The sequence below is a fragment of the Giraffa tippelskirchi genome, chromosome 7 (genome assembly GCF_054371585.1).
Source record: "Giraffa tippelskirchi isolate mGirTip1 chromosome 7, T2T-mGirTip1v1.2.pri, whole genome shotgun sequence".
NCBI lineage: Eukaryota > Metazoa > Chordata > Mammalia > Artiodactyla > Giraffidae > Giraffa > Giraffa tippelskirchi.
This window is the reverse complement of record NC_137281.1, coordinates 34,844,967-34,871,654: the sequence shown is the minus strand read 5'-3', so window position 1 is coordinate 34,871,654 and position 26,688 is coordinate 34,844,967. Positions and strand designations below refer to the sequence as shown.

General features: G+C 37.4%; 1 protein-coding gene and 1 non-coding gene across 51 annotated transcripts in view; both read right to left on the bottom strand.

Annotated features, from left to right (window-relative positions):
- CNOT1 (CCR4-NOT transcription complex subunit 1) overlaps nucleotides 1-26,688 on the bottom strand; it is an 86,757-nt gene that overhangs the window by 26,673 nt on the left and 33,396 nt on the right. For 16 of the 50 annotated variants that reach the window (XM_081511634.1, XM_081511659.1, XM_081511625.1 and 13 more), the window contains 19 exons: nucleotides 25,173-25,280; nucleotides 24,494-24,592; nucleotides 24,074-24,142; nucleotides 23,932-23,986; nucleotides 23,257-23,460; nucleotides 22,142-22,310; nucleotides 20,996-21,122; nucleotides 20,738-20,848; nucleotides 17,995-18,165; nucleotides 17,462-17,589; nucleotides 13,610-13,850; nucleotides 11,754-11,873; nucleotides 10,885-11,007; nucleotides 10,561-10,712; nucleotides 5,254-5,404; nucleotides 3,836-4,037; nucleotides 2,682-2,828; nucleotides 1,504-1,628; nucleotides 683-969 (listed from right to left, as the gene is read on the bottom strand). In XM_081511634.1, the coding sequence (XP_081367760.1) occupies nucleotides 683-969; nucleotides 1,504-1,628; nucleotides 2,682-2,828; nucleotides 3,836-4,037; nucleotides 5,254-5,404; nucleotides 10,561-10,712; nucleotides 10,885-11,007; nucleotides 11,754-11,873; nucleotides 13,610-13,850; nucleotides 17,462-17,589; nucleotides 17,995-18,165; nucleotides 20,738-20,848; nucleotides 20,996-21,122; nucleotides 22,142-22,310; nucleotides 23,257-23,460; nucleotides 23,932-23,986; nucleotides 24,074-24,142; nucleotides 24,494-24,592; nucleotides 25,173-25,280 (2,789 nt within the window). The remainder of the gene's footprint in view (nucleotides 1-682; nucleotides 970-1,503; nucleotides 1,629-2,681; nucleotides 2,829-3,835; nucleotides 4,038-5,253; nucleotides 5,405-10,560; nucleotides 10,713-10,884; nucleotides 11,008-11,753; nucleotides 11,874-13,609; nucleotides 13,851-17,461; nucleotides 17,590-17,994; nucleotides 18,166-20,737; nucleotides 20,849-20,995; nucleotides 21,123-22,141; nucleotides 22,311-23,256; nucleotides 23,461-23,931; nucleotides 23,987-24,073; nucleotides 24,143-24,493; nucleotides 24,593-25,172; nucleotides 25,281-26,688) is intronic. The other 34 variants (XM_081511674.1, XM_081511641.1, XM_081511667.1 and 31 more) reach the window with 5 other exon arrangements.
- LOC145515986 (small nucleolar RNA SNORA50) lies at nucleotides 4,829-4,964 on the bottom strand. Its single transcript, XR_014061175.1, has one exon. It is a non-coding gene; the product is annotated as a small nucleolar RNA SNORA50 (small nucleolar RNA).

The window sequence follows — 26,688 nt, the reverse complement described above, 5'->3', positions numbered from 1 at the left end:
TGTTTTTTAAAGGTTTTGTTTTACTTAAGATTACAATGAGCCACTAAAACTACTATCTTTCCAGCTAGCCGAATTCCAAATGTTCATCACCAGGTGAAGAGAAAAACACTTTGCTAATGAGCCCATATGATAGAATACTATTCTGCAATAAAAAGAAACGGAAACATGCAGTAGCGTGGATCAATGTGGGAAGCATCGTGCTCAGTGTAAGAAGTCAGACTCACACACACTGTGTAGGACTCCATTCAAATAATACTCTGGAAAAACTAGACAAATCCAATCAGTGATTGCCCGAGGTTAGACGTGCAGGAAAGTTAACTACAAAGGGGGAGTAAGGGAACTCCTTGGGGGTGACGAAAATATTCAGTATTTTGATTGTGGTGGTATTGGTGGTGGTTACACAAGTGTTTGAATCTGTTAAAATTCAAAGACCTATTCACCTAAAATACTGACTTGCACATATTATAAAGTATAGTTCAGTAAACAAACCAAAAAAAAATTGCTATTTTATACTTTTCCAACCATTTATTTGGTAAATATAATGAACTGTTTTCACTTCTTCCTTTTATTTCATACAGTCATTAAGATAAGTACACATATAAGGCATAGAATTAGCTGAAAAGTAAGCTACTGCTTCTTCTTTCATTAAGAGAGAACCTTCACAGAAAACCTATCCACTCACCTGTTTTTAAATCTATCTAGTGCAGCAATCCCAAAATAATACATTTTGGATCCAAAAGGCTTGCGTAAGGCTTCAAGAACATATCGCAGGGCCAAACCTAGTGCCATGTAAGTGACCAGTCCTTTTTCGATTATTCCACCAAACAGGCAGGCTGTTATATGTAACTCTTTATCAGGGTATTGGGGGAAGAACCGATATTCTTCAAACAAGTTTCTTAGCATACAGTTAAATACTTCTCGTTCCCTCTTTATGGTAGAATCTTTAAACCTCTGTAGCATTTCTAATACCTGGAAAAAGCAAGACAAAAATGATATACACATAAAGGAAACCATTATTAAGAAAGTTAAGTGAGTCGCTGCGTCATGTCCAACTCTTTGTGAACCCATGGAGTATACAGTCCATGGAATTCTCCAGGCCAGAATATTGGATTGGGTAGCCTTTCCCTTCACCAGGGGATCTCCCCAATCCAGGGACTGAACCCAGTCTCCTGCATTGCAGGCAGATTCTTTATCAGTTGAGCCACCAGGGAAGCCCAAGAATATTGGAGTGGGTAGCCTATCCCTTCTTCAGAGAATCTTTCCAACCCAGGAATCAAACTGGGGTCTCCTGCATTGGAGGCAGATTCTTTACCAGCTGAGCTACCAGGGAATGCACTCCTCAAATATTCTTCATCATTAAGCAGAATATTTAACAATAAACTGAGCTTGAGATAAATATTAAAGAGACGTATCTAAACACTTGGTGTTATATTTCACTTTGAAAGAGACGTTTATTTAAGACTTACCTAAACCATGAAGAATTAGATCATTCTAGACACTCACCTCATCAACAGACATGGTTGGATGTGGTGGGTGATTATATATTCTCTGGAAATAGCTGTTTGCTTCATCATCTATCTCTTTACTAAAGTGCTGATTTGCCTCTGGCCACACCTGAGACAAGTCCGCTGTTAAACACAGAAAAGTAAACAGTGGGCATTCAGCCTCTTCCCTTACTCCCCCACATTAAGCACACAGAGCCAGAGAGACCAATATAGTTTGAATTTTAAGAGGAAAAAAAAACTAAAATGAAGTGTTAAAGGGGTCAAGTTTCAATATTCAACTGCTCTAGGGACACAAGAGATTTTAACAAAACTGCCTTACAACCACAGTTCTATCTGAGTACTTTATATAAGGACTTTTCACACCATGAAAGTTCACTAGGTTCAAATTTATAATGCACTTACCCTCAATACAACCTCATGCAAGGTTACTTTATCACCTCTTACATGTAAGAATTACCAATGCATATGCATGACACATTGATAGAAACACAAAGCATGCTACAAAACGTAACATTCAGACAAGCCTTTCACACTAACATTTTCAAAACAGTTTGTATACTTTCAAACCTTGGATAATGAATATTTAGTCCCAATGACAACGATATTTATAAGTCAGTGACATACATATATTTACAAAGAAGACTCCTCTGACTTTTAAATAACTTACTAAAGGAGATTAAAACTTTAAAATTTGATTTTTGTAACATACATGGCAATAATTATGTGTACTTACATATCATAAAGCTATAACATTGAAATATAGTTATTTACTTTATAAACTGGCAAAACTGAAACAGAAATCTGAGATTTTCCTGGCTGCTCCTGATTTGTTTAAAAAACAAAAAACGGTTTATATACATAGATTTAAACTGCTGAGTCTTTTTTCTTTACTTTGCTCCTTACTCTTACGATAACACCTTGAAGAATGCTACCTCTTCACTGTCACCTTGTTCTGACAATCCAAGATCAAAGGTGGAATAATACCTCAAATTTTTGTTTTAAAAATTTAAATTCATGATAATCCCACCGATCTAGGAGGCATATCAACATAATGGCCTTGTAACAACATATAAAGACAATGTTTTTGTCCATATATCTCTGGGGACAACAAATTGGACATGTAAGTTATATATGTATCAGTCACACTTCACAATCACAGACAACACTACCACTTACAAGGTTTCATCTTACTCTGCTGGAATGTAGGCTGGTTCAGTCCAGAGGTGCCCAGTTTCCTCTGTACAAAAGGATCGCTATTCACTGCAGGGAGTCCAAGAGCCCCAGTTCCTATACCAGTCAGGCTGCCTGTGCCAAGACCACCTACTAGAAAGAACGAAGGCAGCCAAAAGTCTTATCATTACTCATCTTCTTGACTTTATCAAAGACACAAGTTCTTAATTAAAAAGTCATGGTGTTTTGTTAACTCAGTTGCAACTAGGTTACAGAGTTACTACACTGCAGGGAGTCCAAGAGTCCCAGTTCCTATACCAGTCAGGCTGCCATGCAATTCTCCAGGCCAGAAACCTGGAGTGGGTAGCCTTTCCTTTCTCCAGGGGATCTTCCCAACCTAGGGATCGAACCCAGGTCTCCCGCATTGCAGGCGGGTTCTTTACCAGCTGAGCCACAAGAGAAGCCCAAGAATACTGGAGTAGGTAGCCTATTCCTTTTCCAGCGGATCTTCCTGACCCAGGAATCAAACAGGGGTCTCCTGCACTGCAGGCAGATTCTTTACCAACAGGGAAGCCCAAGTTATTACAACATTTCACTAATTAGGTTTTAGTACTCTGAACTTATACTCTGGCTATAAAAGGTGTAAATAGCTTAGGAGAAACATGTGGGTACTACGGAGGAAAATGTAAACTTTACTTCCACGTTAAGTTAAAAGCCAAAATATGTGGGAAGGTTCTACTGATTTACTATCATTTTCAAGGTAGGTGCAAAAAGGCAGGACATATACCCGAATCTGATGTATGAAACCTTTTACCTTTATTGTATGAACGCTGGGTGATTTATAAAGCTATCAGTTTTGATCTAAGCCTAAGTTCTTTAGAATGTGATTAACACACTTGTTACTGCTTATAGTATCATGTGGTAATAGAATCCTTACTGAATAACTGAACTAAAAAATTTATTAGTGTAAATATCCTCATTACAATTTGACTAAATTAATGTGATAATGTTTTTCTCTTCCCAGCTCTGGATGTGAAAACAACTTTCACAATTTAGTTTAAGCACTTTTCCTTTATCACAGTGACTCAGAACACTTTATATACACTAAGGCACGATGAAGCTTACATATAACCTGTACCCCTACCCACCACTCCTCTTACCTGGAAGCTGTGATGAAAGTCCTCCAATACCACTGAATGCAGTTGTCTGATTTGGGGTTGAAAGGGGTGGAAATGCTTTTGCTGGTGACTGTGGGGTACTGAATGCAGAACCCAAATTTGGAGGAAAGCCCTGCATACTCTGGGTGTGAGGGGCAGCTGAACCACCTATACTAAGAGATGCCATTCCAGCAAGAGGGTCAATCTAAAGAAAAACATTATAAAAACGTATTAAACACACTTCAAGCAAAGGCAGATAAATGACACAGGTAAAGCAATCTTTAGCAATAGCTCTTCAAATGCTTAATAAAGTAAACTGCAAAACATGACGATGCTTAATCCCCAAATCACACAATCATGATGATGCTTAATCCCCAAATCAAGCGTACCAGTCATTTTTCTTACTACATCACAACTGTATCACAGAATCTGTGATATAGCAGGTTTAAAGAGCCCCTGCCAAAGAACCAGAGCCACAATGTAAGGGCTATAAAACTTCAAGAATAACATTTCAGGTGAAGTTCTCTGAGGCTGCACTACTAAACATTTAGTAGTGACATGGGGCAATCCTTATAATTTCCAATAGGCCCCTTTAATATAAACAAATCTCAATTAAATTAACTTTTAATACAATAAAAGCATTAGAAATTAGAAATCTAGTCAAAACAAATCTTGTCAAACTTTGAGAATCTTGGGGTTGGAGGAGATCAGCTCTAATTTAAAAAACAAAAAACAAGGTATACTATTCATACCAAAAGATTTTATAAAATATCTAATAACTGCACTTCCAAGCTTCTTAGTTTGTGACATTATTTCAGACTTCTGTGGCTATAGAAAATAATATATGATATGCCTTTTATAAAGTGGTCCCTGAAGTGGTTCCCTAAATGCTCTTTCTTAAAATAAACCCCAATCTGCCATTCAATGCAGCTGAAAATAGAAGCGGAATATGTTGCTCCCAGAGAGAAGGGGGTGGTTGGTGTCAGGGAGTAACTTAAATGTACCTTGTTTTTAAAAGAGCAGTTCAGTTGAGAGCTGAAGAGCCCCAGTTATAACAAGTCCTTATGCTCTAGCACTGTTGCTTGGCCCGTGAAGCTACAAACAAGACACATCAGGTTCAAAGGCAGTGCTTATTTCTCAAGTCTAAGTTATTCTTATTTTAAAAAGAAGTCCTTACCATATACCTAACTCAGCTGTTTTGTATCTTTCCTCTCATAGTCTGTTTAATGATTCAAATCTATTCTCAACTACAATGCCTATTTACAGATCTCCTTTAAGTGGATACTAGACATGCAGTTATCTAAACTGTAAAAAATTCAGACAAAAATCTCCTTTGAGGAGAATATTAATGATGATGTAGAATTTTATTCTATTTCAAGTCTATGAACAAATGGAATGTACCAAATGTAGTGTTCATTTACCTGAACAGGAGAAATGGCGTCTAAGCTGCTAGCACTAGGAGGGCGTCCTTTTGGCATAACTCCAGGTGGTGGTTGCCTGGCCTTGTTCATAACGTTACTGCAATTGGCCACCATGGTGAGGATGGTTTCTGATAACTCCTGAGAAACACTTCTGAAGAGAAACAAAAAGTGAAAAATATCACTAATTATTCCCTAGAACACCTAAACAAACAAATCTGTGGATTTCTAATAAATAGAAAACTTGCTGGAACCTATAGCTCAATTTCCACCATATCCCATGTCTCGGTATCTGTCATTAACCACCAGGATTTTCTGAGCACTGCCTTTCTTGTGAAAATATTTTTAATACCTCTGAAATTAACAAGGCTTGGGTACAGTCCTGCCCATATGTTTTGAAATACCGCTCTAAGAAACATTCCATATCCTCAACTACCTCATCAAAAATTATGCACAAATGTGGGCATATCAAAGTAAACAGATAAACAATCTTTAGACAAGGTTCTCAGTCAAAAACAAGACATTTATTTAAGTATAGATAAAAATGCCATACACGTAGTCAGTAACTGTATTAGGCAAGCACGTAAAAAACTGACTGACTTCTAAAATGTGAAATAGGCTATATGTTTGACAGGAAAATCCACCTTCCTATCTCAGGGTGCTATTGTCTCCTAAAACTGTGGAACCCCTTACACTCATAAATGCTATGCAAACTTCCTACCGTCTTAGATTTAACCCTCTAAATTCTTAATCATACTGTTGACTCTAAAAAGTAAAAGCAGTCACTCAGACAAGAAAGTTGTTTCTAGCTGTGGTACATATACACAATGGAATATTACTCAGCCATTAAAAAAGAATACATTCGAATCAGTTCTAATGAAGTGGATGAAACTGGAGCCTATTATAGAGTGAAGTAAGCCAGAAAGAAAAACACCAATACAGTATACTAACACATATATATGATATTTAGTCAATCAGTAAAGATAACCCTGTATGCGAGACATCAAAAGAGACACAGATAAATAGAACAGTATTATGGACTCTATGGGAGAGGGCGAGGGCAGGATGATATGGGAGAAGGGCATGGAAGCATGTAAATTATCATATGTGAAACGAATCGCCAGTCCAGGTTCAATGCATGATACAGGGGCTGGTGCACCGGGATGACCCAGAGGGATAGGATGGGGAGGGAGGTGGAAGGGGGGCTCTGGAAGGGGAAAACATGTACACCCATGGTGGATTCATGTCAATGTATGGCAAAACAAATACAATATTGTAAAGTTAAAAAACAGAAAATAAACTAATTTTTTTAAAAAAGCTATTAAAAAAAAAAAAAGAAAGTTTTTTCTGAGGGGAGGGAGAGGACAGATTAGGATATTAAAAGTACCAAATAAAAGTCTACATTAAATAGTTCAGAGAATTCTCTGGAGGACCACTGGTTGAGACTCTGAGCTTCTACTTCAGGGGGTATAGGTTCAATCCCTGGTGGGGAACTAACATCCCACATGCCATGAAGCACAGCCAAAACAAACAAATGATCTTTCAGATAAGCACAATGCTATGGGGAAACAGACCAAATGCCTCTGGTTATAGTAAATGGAGAACTTGCTATGGTGAAAAATTTTACAGCACCTAACAAAACTGCATATGCCATTTCCCTTTAACGTAACAATTCCACTTCTAGTGGGCCCAAATATACACTAGCAAAGACGATGGATGCAAAATGCTATTCACTGCAACATAATTTGTGATATATAGTGAAAACAAACTAAATAGTCACAAATAGGTACTGGTTCGCTAGGCACAAAACATCTATTTAGTAGAGTACTATATAGCAAATACAAGAAATAAGGAAACTCTCTAATTGTACGGTGTCAACTCTGGGATATATAATCAAATGAAAGAAGCATGGTGCAGTAAGTATATAATATACTACCACCTTTTCTACAGGTAAAAGGAAAATATATATGCTTGTAACCCAGAGATAACCCACAAAATAAACAAAAATGGTGAACTATAGGCAAAGAAAATTAGAAGATGGAGGTAACAGAGTTTAAAGGAAAATTTCATTAAATATACCATTTTAGAATTTTTGCATTTGAAAGTTATCTGTGTTTTACCAATAATAAACACACATACCACACACCAAAAAACCCTTTAAATTAAAAGGAAAACCGTTTCAAAGACATCTATGCCATGGGTTGATGGCTACAAGTAATAGATAATAATTATCATATTATATTCAGTACAAAATGCCTTCAATTGTAAGCCACACCATTATTTTACACGCTCTACAAAATTAACTGGGTTAATTCTAATTGTAAGAGGTCACCAATGAGATGAATCATCATTTCAGAGATGTTACAATATTAAAACTGTGTATCTTATGATTGATAAAATATGGTTAATTGAAATATTATTCCTCGCTATTTCAGAACTTGCCATATCTGACAAAATTCCAAACTTAAAAGAGACCAGAGTACTAGAGGGAACTCCCATAAATGTTTCACTCACCAATTAGCTACGTTTTGCCTTATTTATGTAACCGTTTTTTTCTATAATACCCACTTCTCTCCAAAACATTTTAGATTAGATACACCATGTATTTTTTATCCCTAAATACTTTACTACCTGTTTTCTAAGAACAAGGGCATTTTCTTACATAACCTTGTAAAACAACAATCATGAAATCCAATACAAGTTGGGCTAGGATAAAATAAAATAGGCCAGATTCAATACATCAATTATTCCCATAATGTCCTCAATGCTCTTTTTCCCCTTGAATCAGGATCCATTGCACTGAGTTGTCACATCTCTTTTGCTTCTTTAAGCTATCAGAATTCATCAACTTTTATTTCTTTCTTAAACTTGATTTTTTTAAAAAGTAGAAGCCAGTTTTTTGTTTTTATACAATGTCCCTTGATTTGTGTTTGTCTGCTACTTTGTATTTTGCATGCACTGACAGCGAGATTACCACAGAACTTACACAATGTTCTTCTCAATGCCTTTTATCATGAGGCATGTGTAGAATGGAGCTGGTGACCTCCGGACCAATAAATTAATGTCGTATATGTCAGATCCAGAGGTCTCTACTGAAATGTTAACTACTTTTCCCCTTTGAGAAACACACAGGTATTCATTTTACTATGCTTCAGAAATTACAAAAAAGTATACATAGGACAGAACAAGTGAGGATGGTGGAGTAAAGACCTCTAAATATTCTCTCCTCCATAAAACCAACTACAACACTGGCCAAAAAAAGGTAGGAGCTGATTTTTTCAGAACTCCAGAAATGAACCAAAAAGGCTTTATAACAGTCAAGGGGGAGAATTCCCTGTCAGTCCAGGGGTTAAGACTTCTTGCTTTCATTTCACTGCTGGAGCCAGGGATCAATCCAAGGTAGAGCAGTGCAGAGTGGCCAAGAAAAAAAAACATGAGGGGAATTTTTCTTCCAGAAAGATAACTACTTCTTGGTAACAAGGGCAAGCTTTATGACATTTTAATTTGCCCAACTCTGATGCTTCCCTCAGAATTAAGACACACAATCACAGTGACAACCAGCAAGCAACCTGACAACCACTAGATCAAGAGGGCTCAGAACTGGGCTGAAACATCTTCAAAGTTCATTCTCAGAGAAATAATCATTATTTCACCTATCTGAGGATTCCCTGTGAGACCACAATGGCCGGGTGGTCTATACCGGACCTTAGAACTGACCCTGGGCAAATAGACTCTTCCCCGTGGGCATCTGCAGAGAACATTTTAAAGGTCATTGTTTTAACTTCCTAAATGCCTAAGGTAGAAGATAACAGTCTGACCAAACAACAGGCTAACCAAAAGTTTAAAAGGAAAACTTCAGATGATTCCCATGGGTGGAAATCCGAAAAGTGCTCACATTTCCCCAGGAATCTAGAAGGCATGAGGTGTGTGTAGGATTGTGCTAACATCTAAAGCTGTGCCACTGCCATGAAAGACCTAAGAAAGCCCAAGTTCTTAGGTTCAAGCCCAAGTTCACCTCAAGGCAACCTTCAGGTTCTGACCAAGAAGCAAGTGAATACCAAAGTGGACTCGTCAAGAGACCAACTTAGGGTTAAAGATGTACCTGGACACAGCACACAGAATCACAGAGTAAAGAATAAAGAATAGCTTACTGATTCCAGAATTTAGTTTAACAAAACCTCCAATCTCAGCTAACCACAAAGCTTACCCAGAGATATCAGTGACCAAAGAGGACAAATACAGATATTACTGCATTCGTTCAGAAAAGAGCATTAACAAAACAAAAAACCCTTGAGTGTGGGTAAAATGTGATTTCAAGAATTGCCATACTTTGCAGCTTTCAACCACAAATAAGACATGCAACACACACATATAACCAAACTAACTAGAAAACAGAACATAAGGAAACTCCCTTCCATGTGAAACATAACTGTAAAACCCATAACTAACATTATAGCTAATGGTCAAACACTGGATACTTTCCTCCTAAATCAGGAACGAGATAAGGTTGTCTGTTCTCACCACGTCTATTCAACTTTAGACTGGAGGTTCAAGCAAGAACAATCAGACCACACACACAAAAACCCTCTCTATTCAGATACCATGACTTGCATCAAATACCCAGCAAAAAGCATGACTGAAACAATGCAAACATCACTGAAAGAAATTAGAGAAAGCTAAACAAATGGGAAGGAAGATATCCTAGATTTGTTAACTGGAAGACTTAATACTATTGAAATGGCACTATCCCCTGAGGTGATCTAAAGATTCAACATAATCCTTATCAAAATCTCACTGGGCTATTTAATTTCTCTGCAGAAACGGACAAGCTGACCCTAAAATTCTTATGAAAATTAAGGAACTCAAAATGACCAAAACAATTTTGGAAAAATAGAAAGCAAAGTTGGAGAACTCATACTTCAATTTAAAAATTTACTTAAAAGTGAAAGTTATCAAGACAGTGTGGTACAGGCATAAGGACAGGCATATAGACAAATGGAATAGAACTAAGAGCCCAGAATAAACTCATTATGTGCAACTGATTTTTCAGAAGATAGTTCCAAATGGAAAGACCAGTCTCTTCAACAAACAAATGACTATTCACATGTAAAACTATGCATTTGGGACCCTATCTCACACCATACATTAAAAAATTAACTCAAACAGATCTCATATTTCAGTAATATAATCCTTTGGACTTAAAACCCACTGGATTACCTTAAATGTTGTCATTTTAAATCATTCAAACCCTCTTCCTCAAATCAACAATTAACCACACAATCCAGTTCCAGTATTAAATATTCTTCTTACCCTGCACAAGCTTGTAAACAGGCCAACATTGTCGCCAGGGTTTCTGGAGGAAGTTGAGCACTTTTGGGCTGATCTTTCTCTGGGGCAAGTCCACCCAAAATAGAAGGACACCGTCTCTTTAAAAAAGTCATACAAGCCTGGATAAAAGGTTCCTGAAAAAGAGAAAAGTCTTTCAGTGTATTTGAAACTCATCATTAATTGATTTCAGACTAAGCACTACAACTCAACTCCAGAATATAGTAGTAACATTTTCATTGCCATTTTCTTCAGTTATCTTGACCATCAAAACTTAAAAGCAGTAATAAATGGACAAATCCCGCTTACTCCATGCTCTCGAATTTTATCTGTGAGCCACTTGTCAAGTTTGAGGTATTCACGACGTGAAGCAAGTGCAGCAAGGTCAATAACAAAGGCAAATGGAGTACCATTTAGCAGCATTGACAAAGCCTAAAGAAAAAGAATATTAGAAACTACAAGTCAAGCAATTGAGTGACTTTTCTGTCCTATTTTCTGTTTCCAGTTTTTATTTTCACAAACAAGTCTAAATAAAACACTGCTAATATTTTCTTAATCATAATTTTTTAAACAGCTTAGTGTATATCAAGGGTAACACTTGTCCCTAACTATACGATCACATTTCAAAGACAAACACATGACTTTACCTTCACAATAAACTTTACCCTGTGTTTTTTCAAATAAACCTAAAGCAAAGCAAAACACAAAGCATGAAAAATTATCTTTATCCATTAAAAAAAAAAAAAAAGTCTATACTCAGGCTTCCTCTAACATAAGTTCAACTATAACACCAGTACTGTGTACATCAAATCAAAGACATCAAGAAATCAGACTACTTGTCAAAAAAACCTGTTAATGCTAATGAAATCTGTAAATGAGTCGACAGTCACCCAGTTTCTCCAAAAATTGTATCTCACAGATCACACCTAAGAAGAGGTCAATATCACTTGTTTTAAAACAGCCCTACAAATATCATAGAAGACCAAACAAAACTCAGTGAAATGTAAATGAAAACATTTTTACACTTCAAAAGAACCACTCTTCTTCCAACCTCTTTCTACCTATAAGGAAAAAGTCTAAATCGCATCCATTCTAGCTTCGAGTTACATGTGACTTATTCCTAAGACACTTGGAATTTTTATCATCAATAAAGTGTTACTCTGTCCCTCCAAGCTCACCTTCAAGTCCTGGGCCACATCAAGTATTCGAGACAATTTGGCCTGGTCATACTGCTCCCCTCGCATGTACCATTCTGCCATTGCATGCATGATAAGTTGGCGGATTGAGGGAGACTGTCCCTAAGAAATGAAAAAAAGGGAGTTAAATAGCAATACTACTACTAACCATTTGGATAGGCTGTTGCAACTGCTATTACAAATGCTGATTTCACCTGTACTCATGTAAAAATGAGCTGTATCAGTGCAGATGATAAAGCACCGATTACAGTGACTTGTGTGTGGGGGGGGAGGGGTGTTATTTCCGTATCTTTCAAATGATGCCTATCCCTAAACCCTTAGGTCATACACTCGCTACAACAAATCTGTCCTATAAAACATTTTCAAAGACAAAATATGATGTGAATGTGAGGGTGCATCAAGTTTATATGATCCCTTAAATTCAATTGCATATTACTGGCCTATAAAAACAAAACAGTTTCAGATAATCATCTCTTATGTTGCACAAGGCCATATTTTTTCAGTATTTCTGGGACTAGAGTTTGTACATTCTAAATTTAGCTATTTTCACAAACAATAATGCTCATTTTCTAGAATTATTCAAAAAAAAAATTTTTTTAAGCAGAAAACAGTCTGTCTTTGCAGGTGAATGGTAATTTAGCTACTGTCTCTCAGAGAAGCAACAACAATTACTACCACTATCTAAACCACTTTCCAGTAACTGTCTCAGAGTGACAGAAAGTCCAAGTGAGACAAGTATCTAATCAGGAGTGGTGATGCATGTCCCTTCACTGTGCCCTCTCTCACAGATGTGCTGAGAAAAGTCTAAGAATGCCTAGGCCGCAAACTTCTGGTTAAATGTTTACTAAACACTTTGTAAACTCTTATCTATCCTGTGATTTCAGTCTCCAGCAATGCAGCTGTCCTGAGGAAAGGAAAGGAACCAAGGCTACTGTTTTTCAAGTTTTATCTGATTTTTTTTAAAAGCACCTATTTATAACAAACAATAGTAGGAATATCTTAAAGGGGAGCACTTGGAATAAAGGGGAAAACAACTGCTTTTTCTTAAAGCTTCTACATATGTCTTAATTTAAAATGCAGGCTACTGGGGAGGAGGGGAAGATCAATGGACAAGAAAGTATTTATCTGTCAAATACATCCTACAAAACTGGGGGGGTGGAGGGGGAGGCGGGGACAGCCACAAGGGCTTAAAAACTCAGCAGGAACCAAAATAAAATTTAAATGCTGCATTTAAATTTAAAGTAAAATTATGTAAATTCAATTGATCTGTGATCTTCTCTCATTTGCTGTTAAGAAGTAAAACGAGAACCTTCTGTTCCTATTAAGTTCTGTACTGGTATCCTAGCAATACAGTTTTCATAATACTGATTTTTTTTTTAATTGTCTTGCCTCCTTGCTCTTTCAAGTTTTATACTTAATACCTACATGATGCTAAAAGATAAAATAAATTTTATGGAAGTGTGACTTTTTCAGAGTGTCAGGATTCCAAGGTTGACAATTTCTCTAGTTGAACATCATCAAAAGAATGTCTATTATGCAGAAACAGAATCACAGATGCAGGAAACTAACATAGTTATGTGGCCGGGGTGGGGGTGGGGGCATGGGGATGACATTTACAAACTCCTATGTACAAAACAGATAACTAATAAGAACCTACTGTTCAGCACAGCAAACTCTACTCAACACTCTGTAATGGCATGTACGGGAACAGAATCTAAAAGAGTGAATATATGTGTATGTATAACATTCACTTTGCTGTACACCCAAAACACAACTTTGTAAATCAACAAAAAATTTTTAATGTTGATTATTAAGACAAAGAAATGGTCGTATCTTACCTGTCCATGCCATGCATAGTGCAAAATTATAGCTGAGTTGGGGTGGTTCCCAAGGAAAATTGGCATCAGAGTGGAGATGAGTTCGTGGCGCAAGGTGTGCCAGGAGGTGTTGATTTGTAGTAAGGCCAATACCAGCATGTCTGGACAGTGTTTGATAGGGAAGCTGAAGAGCTGTTTGACTTGCTCATATTGCCCTACCTCTGCGAGCCTTAGCAGAGATTCAATCAAATCCAAGCTCTTCCTAACAAGAATGGAAATAAGATAATCTGTCAGTGAAAATCTAAGGACACAAAATCCATTTTCCAAATAAATGATACCAGCTATGAAGACAAAACCAAGTTGCTGTTATCTTTAAATATTTGAAAAATATTTAAACTGGTGCTGATTCATCTCAAATATGGAGAAGGCAATGGCAACCCACTCCAGTACTCTTGCCTGGAGAATCCCATGGACAGAGGAGCCTGGTGGGCTGCAGTCCATGGGGTCACGGCGAGTCGGACATGACTGAGCGACTTCACTTTCACTTTCCACTTTCATGCGTTGGAGAAGGAAATGGCAACCCACTCCAGTGTTCTTGCCTGGAGAATCCCAGGGACAGGGGGGCCTGGTGGGCTGCCGTCTATGGGGTCGCACAGAGTCGGCCGTGACTGGGGCGACTTAGCAGCAGCAGCATCTCAAATATATAATGCTGGCATGCTTTCAAACTAACTTCAAAAGAAGTCCAAATTAACAAAATAAGTGATGAAGGAGAGTAGATGCGACTGACCATTTGCATAACCATGAAAACCTTTTTGTGATTAAAGTGAAAAATAAAAATATCAGAGTTTGGAAACAGTCAAAAATTCAATAAAACATAAACATAATTTATACACAAGAAACATGCTACATAAAAATACAGCCTGACTCACACAACACTGCAAATCAACTATCAGTTCAGTTCAGTTGCTCAGTCGTGTCTGACTCTTTGAGACCCCATGAACCGCAGCACACCAGGCCTCCCTGTCCATCACCAACTCCCGGAGTTTACCCAAACCCATGTCCATTGAATCAGTGATGCCATCCAACCATCTCATCCTCTGTCGTCCCCTTCTCCTCCTGCCTTCAATCTTTCCCAACATCAGGGTCTTTTCCAATGAGTCAGCTCTTCGCATCAGGTGGCCAAAATATTGGAGTTTCAGCTTCAACATCAGTCCTTCCAATGAACACCCAGAACTGATCTCCTTTAGGATGGACTGGTTGGATCTTCTTGCAGCCCAAGGGACTCTCAAGAGTCTTCTCCAACACCACAGTTTAAAAGCATCAATTCTTCTGCGCTCAGCTTTCCTTCTAGTCCAAGTCTCACATCCATACATGACTACTGGAAAAACCAGAGCCTTGACTAGACGGACCTTTGTTGACAAAGTAATGTCTCTGCTTTTTAATATGCTGCCTAGGTTGGTCAAAACTTTTCTTCCAAGGAGTAAGCATCTTTTAATTTCATGGCTGCAGTCACCATCTGCAGTGATTTTGGAGCCCCCAAAAATAAAGTAAGCCACTGTTTCCTCATGTATTTGCCATGAAGTGATGGGACCGGATGCCATGATCTTAGTTTTCTGAATTTAAAAAAGAAAGCCCAAAAATACATTTGAATCGGTTCTATTGAGATGGATGAAACTGGAGCCCATAATACAGAGTGAAGTAAAGCCAGAAAGAAAAACACCAATACAGTATACTAATGCATATATATGGAATTTGAAAAATGGTAACGATAACCCTATATGCGAGACAGAATAAGAGACACAGATGCATAGAACAGTCTTATGGACTCTGAGGGAGAAGGTGAGGGTAGAACGTTCTGGGAAAATAGCACTGAAACATGTATATTATCATATGTGAAACAGAACACCATTCCATGTTCGATGCATGAGACAAATGCTCAGGGCTGGGGCAATGGGATGACCCAGAGTGATGGGATGGGGAGGGAGGTGGGAGGGGGATCCAGGATGGGGAACACATGTAAACCCATGGCTGATTCATGTCAATGTATGGCAAAAACTACTACAATATTGTAAAGTAAAAAAAAATAAAAAATAAAAAGAAAGCCCAGACAGAACACTTACTTTGGTAACACAGTTTTAACTTACGTGCCCCCTGATGTCACAGAAGTTCAGAAGTAAACAAAGCCTCCTATGAATTATTCTTGCCCTACGAAGCTAAATGTGGTTGGCTTCAGTCAAGCCTCAAATCTTACTAATCTTAGTCCATAAAAACTATGGGGCAGAGATCAAATTAAACACCATGAGGAAACAGATATCCTATATCATAGGGAAGACTATAGGATGCTATTTTTCTATTAAATCAATGGTCAAGAATTATATTAAAAAGCAAAAAGGAGGAGAAAGAAGACTTATAGAATGAAAGAAACTATGTGGATCTTGTTTGGACTCGCAATCATACAAACTGTTACAAACCATTTTTGAGACAATTAGGGAAACCTGAATATACAGCTGTATCAAGGAGTTATTAAATGTATAATGACATTTCAGTTTTATAAATTGGAAAGAGGTCTTTATCTGTTAAAAGAAAATGAAGAAACACTGCTGTACATACTAGTCTTAACAGGAGGAAAAAAAAAAAAAAAAAATCAACCAACCCAGCAGATCCAGGTTGGCTACCACCTGAACACCTGGGGAAAGGATACACTTTAGAACAGACCACTGCTTGAGTCAATCTTTCAGAACAGGGATCAGCAAACAACATTCACAGGCCCAATCTCACACTGCCTAATTTTTGTAAATACTGTTTTGCTGGAATAGAGCCACACCCACATTTATACTGTGCTACAATTTAAGAGTTAAGTAGTTGCATAGAGACCATCTGGCCTGCAAAGCCAGATGTTAAACCCTTTACAGGGAAAATTTACCATCCTTTGTTTTATAAGATGATGTCAATAGGGCTTTGTGTGTGCATGCATGCGTGCATGCTAAGTCACTTCAGTCATGTCTGACTCTGTGTGACCCTATGGACTGTAGCCTGCCAGAGTCCTCTATCCATGGGGATTCTCCAAGCAAGAATACTGGAGTGGACTGCCATTTCCTACTCCAGGGGATCTTCCCCACCCAGGGATTGAACCCACATCTCTTAAGTCTCCTGCATTCTCAGGAGGGTCCTTTACTACTGGTGCCACCTGGGAAGCCCAATAGGGCTTTATACTGTCCCCAAAATAACAGCCACAACATGTCCACCCCTTTCCCCCAAACACTATCTGTTCATGTTGCAAAAGCGTCCCAGTAGAGTATGGGTGGAAAAAATGGAAGAAACATTATAAAGTAGATGTCTTTAAGAACCAAAACAGCCCATCCCCACTTCCTATAGCCATGAGTGTATTGTAATAGTAATGCATATCCATCCCTCAGAGAGGAATGACTTAAGTTTCAGGAGAAACCAACTCAGCTAGATTCTCCCTCAGAAATTTGGAACTGAAATTCAGAGAAAATAGGTAATTAACTTAAAATCTGAGATTTTATCAGTTGGCCATTTTGAGCCACTTACAAAAGCAAGCAAGCAAAATCTACAGAGAAAAGAAAAGGATTTAACCCTAACAGAGAAGTGTAAATCTCCTTCTAACGTGTGTGATAGTTTCAGAAAATACAAAATGGTAGATATTACAAGAAGAAAGATATATCTAGTGGTAAGGGAACTAAATAGAGATTTTCACCCAAGAACACCCTACTATATAAAGTTTAGGGTAAGCAGGCTTGCTAAAAATACTGTTCCGTTTAAATCTTTAACTATGTAATTGGCTAACTATTAATCTTATATTTCAAAAAACTAGTGATCTCTTCAAGAAAAAGCTAGATGAAGAGTGTTTACCATGTGGCAATTTCTCGATTGTCATCCTCTGGTGGTGCTTTCAGAATATCAGTGGCAACAGTATGACAGGGATAGTCGGCAAAACAGAAGATCTCTGGATTTATAAGGGAATGCTGAATGAAGGAGAGCTGGAAAAAGAGAAAAAAGTCCTTACTACCATAAATGACTATAGATGTTAAAAAACTGAAACATTTTAACAAGGCTAATTTCAATCTTAAGGTTATCAGAAATTTCCCTTTAAAACCCTAATTATTTGATCATTCAAAACCACAGATAATTCAGACAAAATAAGGTGCATGATGACCCTGGAGACAAACATCCTTAAAATACTGGGAAAACAGATTGATTGCTACATATCAGCTGAGTCTGGTACTAAACTATAATAATGTTCCTTCAAAATTTACGGGAGTCTCTGCTTTTCTAAGCAATGCAAAACAAATTCTACTTTAAAACTATATTGTAATCAAAGGATAGATGTCACTGTGTTAGTCATTATTTTGTGCCTCTTCTATAGCTAAATACCATTCACTTACCTGGCCTTCTGCATGTTTCCAAGGTCTGTATATGAGATCTACAGGGAACACTTCCATACCGAGACCCCTTTGAATGCCATAGACTACATTATGAAGTCCTTTACTGTCACGAATTTGAAACCCAGGATGGTCCAGTTCGTAAGTTACTTCCTTGAAATTCAAACTCGGGTTCTAAAAAAGAAAAGCACTTCAAAGTTCAATGAACAAAAGTGCACAGATTTTGATTGCTTTATCCAAAGAGTCACATTAAATTTTTAGCTCAATCAAGATGGTCTAATTATAAGACACAAAATCATCTAAATCTTTCTGGCATTTCCAAAAAGTCTTAGAAGAGGTATATTCTTTTAAAAAAATTTTTTTTATTTTTATTTTGGCTGTGCTGGGTCTTCATTGTACCACATGGGCTTAGCTGCCCTGCGGCATGTGGGATCTTAGCTTAGTGACCAGGGATCGAATCTGGTCCCAGCAATGCAAGGTGGATTCTTAACCAGTGGACCACCAGGGGAGTCTCAGAAAAGCAAATTCTTAATATTCAAAATAAATCAGCTCTACTAGTAACTCCAACCTTTCAGCAAGCAACTCCAACCTTTCAGCTCATGACATACTTCTGAATATGTCTGAAGACATAATGGGGAAATCTCTTTTCCTCTACTTTAGTGCAATGAACACGCCCATCCCAATAATGTCTCTTCTTTACAGTAAGATTTCATTACTTTGGAACAAAGTGGCAAAGATAAATTAATTATCCCAAATGTCAATCTTAATTAAAGATTTCCCGTAAAAGCATCTCAATTTATGCATCAGGAAAAGTGATCTAAATTCTTTAAGTCAAAATGACTAAAAATTTCTATTCAAAAATGTTTTATGAAAATGTATTCATAAAAGCAGTAAGAGATACACAAAGCACAGGAAACAAGTTTATAGAGATCATTTACCAAACACTCTGCACCAAGCAATAAGAATATTTTGTGCTTGGGACTTCTCTGGTGGTCCAGTGGTTAAGACTCTGAGCTCCCAATGCCAGGGGCACTGGATCCCTGGGGTGGGGAACTGAGACCCTGCATGCCACATCGTGTAGCCAAAAAGGAAAAAAAAAAAAAAAAGAATATTTTGTGCTTGAAAGAAAAGGGGGGAAAAAAAAGGACGTGCACACTTGAAAATTAAATCTCCAACCAAAGCATCATGTCCAGTTTAGTTTTGCTTTAAGGTGACTTCTCTGAGGACTTTAAAACACTTGCTTTGTATACAGTACACAGAGTTAAACCTCAGTTGGGGTATTCACTCTAAGGCAACAATAGCATTCAGAGGTGAGATTTTTTTCTACAATTTGTTTCAAGGACTGAATGTGACAGAACAGAATCATAAATATACTATTAAACAGCATTCCTAAAAGAGGTTAAGTCTGGGAAGTCCACAAGTGTGTCCCTATGATTTCCTCCTTCCATCTTGGGTAGTAAAAAACAAACAAATTATTAACCCAATGTGTGTCTGAAATTGTCCTCTGCTCCCTATCTACAAAAAAATGTACAGAAACTCAAATACATGAGAAGAAAAAGGAAGAGGAAAGTATTACTAATTCAACTATTCAAATCCACCTGAAAATGTTTAATTTATAGCCTTTGCACTCTGAAATCAAAACAACATAGGTTCAGATAACATGGAATACTGTCCTTGTCTACAATTAAAAAAAAAAAAAGGGTATTGTCAATAAGGCAATAAACTACCAAGATGAAACAGAGGGAAAAGCATGTTTTCATTTTATAGACAACCACAGGTTAAGAAAAAATTAATAACTGGTTATCCATAAGTGATAAAACTGCGATTTTTATTTTGCCTTTCTTTCATTTCACTTTCCAAGTTTTCCATCATGATCATGTTATTTTTTCCCCTCCTATTACTAAACAATAGGTTTGAACACCATAAATCCATCTACTATTACGAAAAATAGAAGGAAAACCCTCTGATGTTAGTAGTAAGGTCATACAGAGAATGGTATGATTCCCTGTTATTCAATTCTGCCTCTAAGTTACATATGTGGAAAACTAAATCTGAAATATAGGATAGACAAATGATCTGACACCTTACCAAGAATGTTATGTGTGTATATGTAGTCTTTAGCCTAATATGTAGTTCCTTGACATTTTGTGAACAAGACTGGAACATTATATCTTGATCTTGACTCCACACTCCCTTTTAATAACTAGAAGTTTTACCCTTTTATTTAACATTTCAACATTATAGGAGAGGTACTTTTTATTTTAGGAGAGGTACTTTTTATTTGGGAGCCAATTATTTAGTTTATGGATATTCCAGGAGTGGAACTAGTAAGAGAAGTATGGATATTTATTATTCCTATCCACCATAAACAAAGTTGGCAGGGTTTTTGTTACACCTTCCAGAAAACATTCAGACTTTCTTTCTCCTCAGTAATTCTTCATACAATCATTATTTTGTAACAAATTCATCCTTCCCCAAAAACCACACACTAACCACCAGCAAATCATCTCATCAGTGCGATTCAGAACTGCATAGCAACAATTCATTATGAACAAAGCTTGAGTTTGACTATGTGCTATTTCCAATACATAATTATTTCTGACGTTTCATTACATTTAAGCCAATGAAGTCAGAAACTACAAAACAGTGCAGCCCTCATTCAGCTAGGCACTTTACTCATTAAAATTTTCATTTTCTGGGCTACACCTTACTAACATCATAAATATACGATATTACATGTACTCACCAATTCTTTGAGAACATCAATCAAGACTTCTACATTCCATGTGTGTGCCTGTGCTCCATCACTTTTATCTTTTCCATCACTCCAGATTCCACCGCCAGGAGCAGAGATACTCTGTAAGAGTAAAAATCTGAATTAAACAAAGCCAACTACTGCATGTGTTCAGCTCGGGCTGACAGAACAATCATATTGACTTAATAAGTAAAATAAAAAGGGTAGGACATTAATTCACTTTGTAGAATAGTTGATTGCCACACTTACCTGTAATGGAATTCCGTCTGTTAATCCTGAATGAGTTCGAGCCATCATTCCTAAAACCCTTGCAACCTGGGCAGCTGTGACCTCCCGAACACCAAACTGCATGATTATATTGCGACATTCTTCAATACTGAAACAAAAATTTAACTTCAGAAAAACAGCACCCTCAACACCAAGGTTAAGAAACACTCATATAATACATGAGTCCTTGAGTGAAATCACTAGTTTTACTAACATAGAGTAATACACTTCATTTCTTCTTACTTTCACATAGCAAGTAATGTAAAAACTGCCCAGTTAAGAAAAAAAGTTTAAAATACTGATGAAAAAAGGAAATATGAATTAAGAGTATTATCTTTCAAAAAGAAACAAAATTTTCCTCCCTAAGCTTTGGTATAAATCAAGTTATTTTTTAAAATACTGATATTCAAGGGTTATTGTGATATGTACAAAGCCTTGAAAATGTCCTTTTTTTCACTTTGCATCAACAGAAGTTTTATGCCAGGCACATACATACACATAAGAAAAACACTTTCAAACGTAAGTGGAAATGTGATTTATATCAGTTTTAAAAATATTAAATGTTACACTTAAAAGTCAAACTAAAGCACATTAATGCCCTTAATAATATATTCTCAGAAGAAATATTAATAATCCACTGTGTAACAGTCTTAAGTGCTACCATTAGGGTAAGCAATTTCCTCTGATGCCCCTGGCAGGTGGGGAAAATATGTGAGAGGCAGGGTATAAAAGGCCAGAAGAGGAAGACTGTAAAAATCAAGGTATAGTGAGGAAATTGAGGGTGGGAGCAGGCAGGAGCAAATCAGGCGTGCTGGATGGGACATGATCCCATAAACACTTGCCACAATGCCCTTTCTCTCTCAAAAGCTAAAAATGCCTAACATGCCAACTAGGCTAGGAACCCCTGATCTGTAACTGTGAGAAATTAGGGGGGATGAAGAGGTAGAAATTTAGCCACCAAAACAGTTATAGGTGACAGCAAAACTAATATGTGGAAGATTGAATTTAGAAGCAAAATTCTTGAGAGGCAAAGATAACACATCAAGGAATCATCAGGAACTTGCTTTAAAAAACGACATTGTACTTGTCATAAGAGTAATCAGAGGTTTAAAATGCCTTACTACCAACCTTGCACAAAAGCCATAGCCCACTTCTTGCATAAAATCAGCCAAAGAGCTCTCCATCATGGTTTTAGCTACCCCTCCGGAATCAGGCAGGATTCTGTCCATTAGAATGTCCCGTTTTTCAGGGTATAAAAGTGGTGCAAGCACCACGGGACAGCGCTCCTGGGGAAAATCTGCAAAAGGAAGAAGATAATTATAACTGCTATATTGATTAAAAACAAACTGTCCTCTTTCACTCTTTAAAAGTCCCTCAAACCTGAGTCTTTTACAAGTTCATAACTAAAGAAAGTTTATTCAGTTTTTTCCAACCCGGCTAGCCCAGTCCCAACTATGACTTCAACACCAATTCTAAAATCTGAATGTTCCTTTGTCATATATAATGGTCATAAGTATATTTTTAATTCTTTTAGATCCCATTATCTATTGACCAAGTCACACCCTGTATATCACTCTAAAATGTCACACAGAGCTAACTATCAATTCCCATGCAAGGAAGGCATCAGAAACAATTGGTACATCCATGTCTCTTCATTTCACTGACAAGTGGAAAACTTCCTATTACTGAGAAAATTAATGCAGTTTAAAATTAAATTATATAAATATTAAGAAAACAATAACAGTGAAAATGGATAGTGGCTAGTCCACTATAAGATTTGTTTTAAAGATTATCTCTAAAAGAAGGATCAGAGGAAGGAAGATGGCAACAACAGAACCAGGAGTTATCTTAGCACAATGCCAACAGCCAAAGAGGTAAAGTGGGTATATCAAAAGTGATCAATTTTTTTCAACCAAAAGGAACATGCCACAATACCGTAGTTTCTGTCTCCCATAAAAGGGAAAAATCTGACCATGTGGAAATACACCAAGTCCAAACTGAGATAGCACTCAGATAACAAGATTGTCGGTGAAGTGCTCTTCACTTTATACTGTTTCTATGAGGCTTTTATCACTTTGGTGTTTTAAATTATAAAATACTCGCTTCCTTCTGAAAGATTACCAACTTAACAGAAAGGTAAATCACTGTCTTCACTTGTATTCTAAAATCCTTTTGCCATGTGTGTTCATCCAAAGAAACCATCTTTTGTATCATCTTTTATAGGCTACAGACACTCTTTTTACCTCTGCGCAGCGTCTTAAGAAAAGCGTCTATCTGTTCCTGTCCAACTCCAAAGGCTCCCTTCTGCCCAAAGAGGAGATGGGACAGGAGGAGGTGTAGAACCTCTATTGCTATATCTTGGAAGCCACCTTCCTGATTTCCACTGACGTCTGCGTCAATGTAAGAACGCAGAAGATCTGGAAGCTTCTGTTTGATAAACTGGGCAGCTAGAAGTGGACAAACAAACAAAAAACACAAGTTATTTTTGCACCACAACAGGTCAGAAGTCATATACCATCAAAATGCGGATAGATGATCATCGTTCTCACTCACCAACTCACCCTTCACCCTCTATGTTTTCACAGCTCTAGCTGGCAGACATAAAATAAAAGACCAATTGCCAACGGCTTGGTGAGCGGGTAGAGAATTTCTGGATGGGTACAGAGCTTCAGTTTTTCGGAACAAAGAAGTTCCAGACACCCATTACATAACAATGTGAATACAGTTAACCCTAATGAATTATACATTTGAAAATGGTTATGACGGCAAATTTTAATGTGTTTTTACTATATATACACACACAGAAAGGAGACCAAACAAAAATAATCTTACTCTCTAAACTATGGAAGTTCAAGGTTCAGAAATCCACAGATTTAAAGACTCTAACCTCACTCTCACTACAGGAAAGACGAACTTACCAAAACCTCTGAGATCTGTGCTGGAAGAATTCAAGAGGGCAAGGCCAAAAATTACCTGAAACAACAAGTGTCAGATTGACCAAAGCGTACAGATAGTTGTTTTATTTCTAATTTTGCCTTTCTCTTTTCTTAAATCACTTACCTCTTGTACTTTGCTTAACTTGAGAACTTTACTCAGCTGGGCAAATAAGTGGGGTGCAGGCTTTAAACTCTGAAACAAACCAAACTTTATTTTAAAATAGGAACATACAATTTTCAGAAAGTCTATAAAAGCATCTGGTCACCCAATTATGGTGCTGCATAGGAGCAACAAATCTGTAGCGAGGCTAGCAACAGTTGTGGAACTGTGTTCTGACAAGCTTAAGCCTTCATATGACCTTGTTTTATTAAGATTCTAATTATTATCAAACTACCTTGACTTTGTTAGAAAGCTATAAAAACCCCCAAAGTATTTGAAATTTTTTAATTAAAATATGATATGAGATTGAGGATTAAGGCTTTTTTTACAACATCTAATAAGATATCACATCTTAGGACTACTAAAAGTAAAAGGAATACCAACCTTCTGATAGTGCAATGGATTATCAATGGCATAGGACAGCGTCGAGATAAAATTTGGCTTCGTAATCAGTGACGCACACTCCTGAATCAGAAACTGAGTCTTTAAAAATAAAAAATAAAATTTCATTAGCACTCAGTCATCTTCTTGCACAAACAGAAGCAGCATTGCTCAGAACAAAGGGTAACCTGATACTGTATACTGTTCCTACATTATCAAAATCAGCTCTTTAAAAATCCCACTGAAACTACCAAAGTCTATTAACAAGAAGTGTTAACCAAAACCTCTACAAGAGAGAGTCCGTTGACAAGGTAACTATAAGCAGTAATATCATAACAAACCGCTCCCAGATTGAGAATCAAGCCATAGAACTCAATCTAGGACAAGAGATCTTCTTTCTGCCTGACTTACTTGTCAAGCAGGACTGCCCTACAGTCCCGCTTCCTTCAGGCAGGTCTCATTCCCAGCTCTCTAAGCCTGAACTGAGTAGCTATCATTGTCTGCAGCCAGGCAAGAGAGGAGAAGGACAAGAAAAGGAAAAGTTCCTCTATCTTCTAGCCATTCAGCTAAGATTATTTCTGGATCCTATTTGTATGTGTGATCTGCTATGCAACTATGCCCAAAATGCAACTCAGGGAACAATAGGATCTAAGTGAATATATACTGTGTAAGCCCCAAATACCTGATGAAAATCTTTGCCACTGCTTTTACCATCGCCACTGAAATCCACATGCGAAAATAGGCAGCGTAATAAATGCCTGTCTGCCTCAGGACCGTGCCGATTCACAATCTAAAAAGACCAAAAATACGAGTTTGTAGTCAAAACTGAGTGATTTTTTTTTAATTCACCTCTAGGACAACATCCCAAATTACATAACTGTTCATTCTGGAACAAGAGTTCTAGGAATTGAGATGGAGGTATCAATATTTTGTGATTAAATATTTTTAAAATGCTTCCTACAGGCACTAGCAGGAAGGAGAGAAACAGAAAAACTATCAGGAATTAGTAAAAGTGACAAATAGATTTAAGGGACTAGATCTGATAGAGAGTGCCTGATGAACTATGGACAGAGGTTCGTGACACTGTACAGGAAGACAGGGATTAAGACCATCCCCATGGAAAAGAAATGCAAAAAAGCAACATGGCTGTCTGAGGAAGCCTTACAAACAGCTGTGAAAAGAAGAGAAGTGAAAAGCAAAGGAGAAAAGGAAAGATATTTCCATTTGAATGCAGAATTCCAAAGACTAGCAAGGAGAAATAAGAAAGCCTTCCTCAACAATCAATACAAAGAAATAGACGAAAACCACAGAATGGGAAAGACAAGAGATCTCTTCAAGAAGAAAATTAGAGATACCAAGGGAACATTTCATGCAAAATGGGCTCGATAAAGGACAGAAATGGTATGGACCTAACAGAAGCAGAAGATATTAAGAAGAGGTGGCAAGAATACACAGAAGAACTGTACAAAAAAGATTTCCACGACCCAGATAATCACGATGGTATGATGACTCACCTAGAACCAGACATCCTGGACTATGAAGTCAAGTGAGCCTTAGAAAGCATCACTACGAACAAAGCTAGTGGAGGTGATGGAATTCCAGTTGAGCTATTTCAAATCCTGAAAGATGACGCTGTGGAAGTGCTGCATTCAGTATGTCAGCAAATTTGGAAAACTCAGCAGTGGCCACAGGACTGGAAAAGGTCAGTTTTCATTCCAATCCCAAAGAACAGAAATGCCAAAGAATGTTCAAACTACCGCACAATTGCACTCATCTCACACGCTAGTAAATGCTCAAAATTCTCCAAGCAAGGCTTCAGCAATACGTGAACCGTAAACTTCCAGATGTTCAAAAGCTGGTTTTAGAAAAGGCAGAGGAACCAGATATCAAATTGCCAACATCCGCTGGGTCATAGAAAAAGCAAGAGAGTACCAGAAAAACATCTATTTCTGCTTTACTGACTATGTCAAAGCCTTTGACTGTGTGGATCACAATAAACTGGAAAATTCTGAAAGAGATGGGAATACCAGACCATATGACCTGTCTCTTGACAAACCTGTATGCAGGTCAGAAAGCAACAGTTAGAACTGAACATGAAACAACAGATTGGTTCCAAATAGGAACAGGAATACGTCAAGGCTGTATATTGTCACCCTGCTTATTTAACTTATATGCAGAGTACATCATGAGAAACACTG